This window comes from Platichthys flesus, chromosome 13 (genome assembly GCF_949316205.1).
Source record: "Platichthys flesus chromosome 13, fPlaFle2.1, whole genome shotgun sequence".
Lineage (NCBI taxonomy): Eukaryota > Metazoa > Chordata > Actinopteri > Pleuronectiformes > Pleuronectidae > Platichthys > Platichthys flesus.
Window position 1 is genome coordinate 12,212,153 of NC_084957.1, and position 6,253 is coordinate 12,218,405.

A 6,253-nucleotide genomic window follows, 5' to 3' on the forward strand; every position below is an offset into this window, starting at 1 on the left:
TGCATCCAGTGTTTCATGCAAATACTCAAGAACGTAGTTGTTTGAAGAGTTAAAACACAACATTTAAATATTACTCTAAACAGTCAGTGTCTCATTGTGTACAGCTAAGTTTAAGCATTTCCTCCAGCATTTAATATCTTTAGCTATGATTATTTACCCTTAAAGAGAATTACTTGAGATTTAACACATTTTCAGGACCAACAGGTCTGTTTGCGTCTATTTCAGTGATCTGATATATTGTACATCTTATGTTTTATTATTTCCTTCCATGTTAAATACACAGTTGCTGGTTATTATGTTATGGAATATGTTGTTGATTCAACTGTATAATGAAGTGAAAGCTTTAGTCTGTGGTGCCATTGAACTGCATTGCATCATACTGAGTTATTTTAACTACTGATATTAAGTGAGTTTGACAAAATACTAGAAACACAGAATGATTTGCTTGGGATGGTGTTGGATTAGATGGAAAATTGAAATGATGTGGTTTGGTACCATGTGTTTCTTTGTTGGTACATGGGGTCAGTTTGGTGTGATGTAGGGCCACCCAGCTCCCTTTGGCCTTTGGCTCCCAAAGTCCCTGGATACACCTCTCGGAAGCACACAACTAATTAAAAAAAATATATAAAATCCATTCTTTCAAGATTTTATTGAGGAGTCCGTCCTTCTCATGCCAAAATATCGCAGAAACCAATGCAGCCATCTTGGGCATTTGGACTCGGCCAGTCACATGTCTGTGTCAGCTTTCAATCATAATGTTTTACCACTCAAATAGCTAATTACAATTAATTGTTACAGGTTTTACTTCTGCTTGCTTTCACTATTATTAAACTATTTTCACTTTATTTTTTGTATTAGTATTGAGTGTGGAATCATAAAACTATAACATCTTAGTTTAATAGCTGACAAAAAACAAGTGATAAGAGCTTGACTTGTGTCTGATGGTACCATTATGTTTCTATATCTGTAGTCTAGACTTAGATTTGTCAAAGAAAAATAAAAAGTAAAAGCAGATCTGTCTAATGAAGGCATTTAGAAAGAATATTAACTTGTTACATTGGCTCCGTCCCATTAAAATTTAAATGAAAACTATAAAATACAATTTCTAAAATTTCTAGGACTGCAAAGCAGCACTGGGCGGGCCTGAGCACATGCATTTTGAAGCATTTCATCCAGCCAAGCCAAGGTTTGAAATTAGTGGGTTATTCTCTAACAATAGGTTTTTAACAGTGGTGTATAAAGTACTTGAAAGTCATACTCGAGTAAAAGTACAGATATCTTACCTGAAAGTGTCTCCGGTAACAGTAAAAGTCACCTGTCAGAAAATGACTTGCGTGAAAGTCTTAAAGTAGCTCCTATTAAAAGTACTTAAGTATCAAGAGTACCTGGTGTTGAAAAGTACTTAAGTATCAAAAGTAAAAGTACAAGCACCAACATTAAAAATGCAAAGTGCTTTTCAAAGTAGTCCTGTACAGACACAAAACAACCCAAATTTTTTCTCTTCAGGATTTATTTCAAATTACTGAAAAATGATAACAATATACATATAATGTATAATTTTACAAATTTGGAACCCCAGATGGTGAGGTTCAAATTGTATTGGACTAGTCACTAGTGCATCTGAACTTCTAGGGACAACAAATAATCCACACTACAGAATAACAATAATAGACCACAATATAACCACTAAATAATTCGGTAAATATCACTAAACATGGACGTTTCTTCAGTAGCAGGAACGAGACACAATGCCCCTTATGATAACTCAGCAAAGGGAAACAAGTTCTATCCACACAAAACTAAAAAGAGGACTGAAAGGTCTCAAGTGAGTACCTGTCGCACCCGGCCCCGCTTAAACGCCCTAAGTATATTTGGTTACGCCTCAAATGTGTATGTCTTCTCCCGGATATCCTGTGTGTGGATCATATAGTTGGGATTAAAAGTGTTGGTGGGCTACACACATTTTTCAGTTTTCAAATTGGGCCGCGGCATTCTTAAATTTGGGAATGGCTGATCTAGAGGAAGTACAGCTCTTAACAAAGTTTCTGAAGGTGAACCTGCGGAGGCTTCGTTACCAGAGCAGCCTGCTCGACCCCGGTCGACCAAGACGGACCCCACGTCTGCAAACACGCCGCCGGACCTGCACATCTCCCGAGGCAGCGGGCACGCAAGTGAGCGAGAGAGAGGTGCGCAGAGGTACCGGCGCACCCCTGCTGCTCAAGTAACGAGACAGTTTTTAGAATATACGAAGTAGAAAGTAACGAAATTTGTGTAGCGAGTAAAAGTAAAAAGTCGTCAGGAAAATCAGTACTCAAGTAAAGATACGTGAAAAATCAGTAACGAAGTATTTCTACTTCGCTACTTCCCACCCCTGTTTTGTAAAGCATGTTAAATCATCTAGTATCTAAAATATAAAAGGTACTTTAAAGTAAGGCTGTATGTAGTAAAGTAGAAAATACAATGGCTTTCTATGAAACGTGTATATAAAAGCCGCAAAGAATGACACAGACACACACACAACATAATGTGTCCATGTTCTTCCTGTGCTTAGTTTCTCATGGATATGTACAGGTAATCCAATCTGTGACCCTACTAATTATATATAGGCCTAGATGGCCGTTCTACGACAAGGAGGTTGATGGTAGAACTTCAGTCACCTATTTATCTTACACTATGTAAATAAAAAAAAAAAAAAATCAAATTAAACAAACAAAATAAAAAAATGAGATAAATCTGTATCTGAGTCTTTTGAGCAGGAAGTGCGCAGTCCATTACTGCGCAGGATGTGCGCAGTTCGCTTCTGCGCATGAGGTAAATAAAAAAATTATTAAAAATAAATAAATAACAGAAAATAAATGAAATATACATTTTCACCACTTTCTAATTTGCCAAATCATTTGCCTGAAAAATTATATAATCCTTACAATTTCCATAGGGCCTCACTGTCTGTCAGTGCTCGGTCCCTGTATAACGTAAATTCACTTATTGCATCAAAACCCGCTTGTGTCAACTTCCTACTTAACATCAGTTTCAGTCAAAGTCTAATTTTACAATTTCACACAAATCACTTCAATTCACAAACACCATCTGAAGTATAGCATTCTAACGGTCAACGTCAATGACATCTTGATATTCTGTTTTAAAAAAAAAACACTTGGCGTGACCATTACTCAACCACGGAGCTGAGGAGGAGGCAGTGACAACCTCCTGCTGGGGGCGGAACTTGTAGTTTTTTGTGACGGACGTCTCTCTCCTCTGTAAACACTGAAGTTACAAAAGCTCGTTTCCTTCCTACATTTTGCCCAGCCCAGTCACGTGACCGCGTTCCACTCTCGTCCACCCTCTCTTGAAGTTGTTGTGAGCAGAAACCCAAGCAGCTGCTGCGTCAGAGAAGAACAGCCTCGGGTACCTGTGCTGCTGAGACTGATCACACACTGGCACCGATGGCGATGGAGAACTTCAGGCAGTTCCTGGTCGCTCTGTCCGCCGCTGTCTTGTTCGGTGCTGTCTCCATAATCTTCGTGTTGGTTTGGGTTCTGCAGTACAGGGAAGGTTTAGCCTGGGATGGAGCAGCGCGCGAATTCAACTGGCACCCGCTGCTAATGGTCGCAGGGTTTATTTTCATACAAGGAATAGGTGAGAGGACCCCCCCCCCCCCCCCCCCCCCCTTAAATAAATATGGTTTGTTTAATGAAGTTTGTTGTATTAGTGTAAACAATTAGCGCCAGGTATTGCCCTTTGGGCTAGGTTACACAAGACTCAAAAAAGGATCGTTGAGGAGATTGATGTTGACTTATGCGTAATTACAAAACTAAACTGATCCTTCATTGTGACAGGTTTACACGACTTTGCTTAAATGCAATAAGTTTAGACATAAATATTTACAGTTTATTCTACTGTTGCACCAAACTTGTGGAAAGGGACCAAAGACCTTTTTACTTAAGATGCCTTTTTTGTGGCAAGTGGAAGTTTGTAGATTGTGATTTTTACATTCAAAGATATGGTGGATTTCTTAATTATAATGTATGATGACATTTGAAGCGCTTTATCTCCTTTATGTGTTGAGTCGTGCAATGTTGTGGACGAGCAACAAGAAGACAAATGGTCAAATAAGTCACTAGATACTGATTAGAAGGATTTTATTGCAACTTGCCCCTCAGTAAAGTTTTCAGAATGTGCCTGAAGCCCCCAAGATAAAAAGTTGTTTGCACAAGATATTATCTTGCACATTAAAATGAAAAACAACCTTTATCACGTTGGTTGCCTCAGTGACTAAACACCTTAAAAAGGGTCAGTCTTACGTTGCTGCTAATACTTCTTGTATGTAATTAAACTTGTATCTGTGGTTTTTCTGTGTGACAATGCTACTTAAAGTAAAGAAGCAGAGTTCTTCTTCGACCTTTGCTCTTTGCAGAGCTGTGATGAAACTTTTTATACAAGCGGTTTACGTATTTGATATAATCCCTGTCAGGGAAGCAAGAACCTGACACATGTTGACTTTACATGGTTAAAAGACCTAAAACCTAATTATATAGTGACAATAGCAATGCTTGGATAGTGATGTTTACAATCAATTAATTCAATTCAATTTAACTTGTATAATGCCAAATCACAATATACATGGTCTCATTTTATCTTCCCTCATGGTTGCATCCAAACCTGTTTGATTTACACCGACTGACCCTCTCTTGCAGCCATCATTGTCTACAGGCTCCCCTTTACCTGGCAGTGCAGCAAACTGCTGATGAAGTTCATCCATGCAGGCTTGCACTTGGTGTCCTTCATTCTCGCTGTTATATCTGTGGTGGCAGTTTTTGACTTCCATAATGGTGCAAAAATCCCCAACATGTACAGTCTGCACAGCTGGCTGGGCCTGACAGCTGTCGCACTTTACTGTCTACAGGTAAAAACACTTTTTCAATTTTGTATTGTTATCTGTGTCTGAAGTAATGACTGCTGGTTGGTTTGTGCAGTATTTTACATTTACTTTGACCACTTTTGTTAATCCTTTGCTGTGGACAGTTTCATGTGATACTGAGTATTTTTTTAAGAACACCAAAAAAAAAAACACCCCTCTCACTAAGTCTCTAAAATGCAAAATCCCAGTGAATAGCATTCTTGATTGGTAGAGTATCTGACAAGTGCATTTTTTCTCCCCTTCAATGAGCAGCTGGTCCTTGGAGTTGGCATATACTTGATACCAATTACTCCGGTGTACTGGAGAGCAGCGTTTATGCCCCTCCACATCTACAGTGGTCTATTTCTCTTTACCAGTGTTGTAGCTGTGGCACTCATGGGCATCACAGAGAAACTCATTTTTGGCCTGTAAGTACTTTTTAATACTTAAGATAAATTATATTCTACAAAATAAATGTGCAATGTTAATCTGCTGCATAAACTGATTAAAACTGTTTTTGTATGTTATGAAAAAGGAGTAACCCAAAGTATAAAGACTTGCCTCCGGAGGCAATTTTTGTGAACGTTCTGGGACTCCTCCTGGTGATTTTTGGAGCTCTGATCCTCTGGATTGCCACTCGACCCTCTTGGAAACGTCCCAACGACCAGGTCCTGCATACCTTGCATACCGACGGGGGTGGTGAGGACAACACCAAAGTGGGTCCGTCCCTGTCTCAGCTGACGGAGGGAGCTGATTCAGAGACCACTGGGGACGTCAGGAAGAGGCTCAACAAACTAGACGGAGCAGATTAAATGATTGCTGAATCAATAGTTTTTTCAGGGGACTGAATGTAGAATATGTTAACCCAGTCTGCACTAGTGTGAGAGGGTGTGCTCATCTTTCCTTAGATTTCCTTTTGTTGGCACCTTGAGCTTGTTCCTGTTTGCCTGAAGATGTATTGTTGCGAGTGCATGCAAATAGTGGGGTGGTTCAACATACGCTGTATATATAATCATGACAGATTTTTCTATAATCTCATTGCTTTGTATTTTGATGTGTGGGCTTGAGAATGTTGAGAGCATTTCTATATATTTACAATAAATACTGGCAAGTTCTAATCAGCATCTTTCAGTTCTTGAATAATTAGACTTGTATGATTGTTCTTATAATTGGCTGCTGAAGAGGGAGAAATGTTAGAATAGAGTAGAACACAATCTGTATGATGAGCAACCCTTAGGATGGTGGGTTCCTCTTACTGGAATGATTGATGTTTTTTGGAATCATAATTGTGTAATATTATCCACAGTATCAAGTCCAGTGCCTTGTCTTGTTTTTGTTTAGTCTGCCTTCGAGTTT

At 39.0% G+C, this 6,253-nt stretch overlaps 1 protein-coding gene across 1 annotated transcript; it reads left to right on the forward strand.

The window, feature by feature from the left end:
- Nucleotides 1-3,299: 3,299 nt before the first annotated feature.
- LOC133966811 (plasma membrane ascorbate-dependent reductase CYBRD1) lies at nucleotides 3,300-6,031 on the forward strand. The gene is made up of 4 exons (XM_062401838.1): nucleotides 3,300-3,636; nucleotides 4,695-4,903; nucleotides 5,171-5,325; nucleotides 5,433-6,031. The coding sequence occupies exons 1-4, from the start codon at nucleotides 3,444-3,446 to the stop codon at nucleotides 5,707-5,709; spliced, it is 834 nt and encodes a 277-aa protein (XP_062257822.1). The 5' UTR covers nucleotides 3,300-3,443; the 3' UTR covers nucleotides 5,710-6,031.
- The last annotated feature ends 222 nt before the right edge of the window (nucleotides 6,032-6,253 follow it).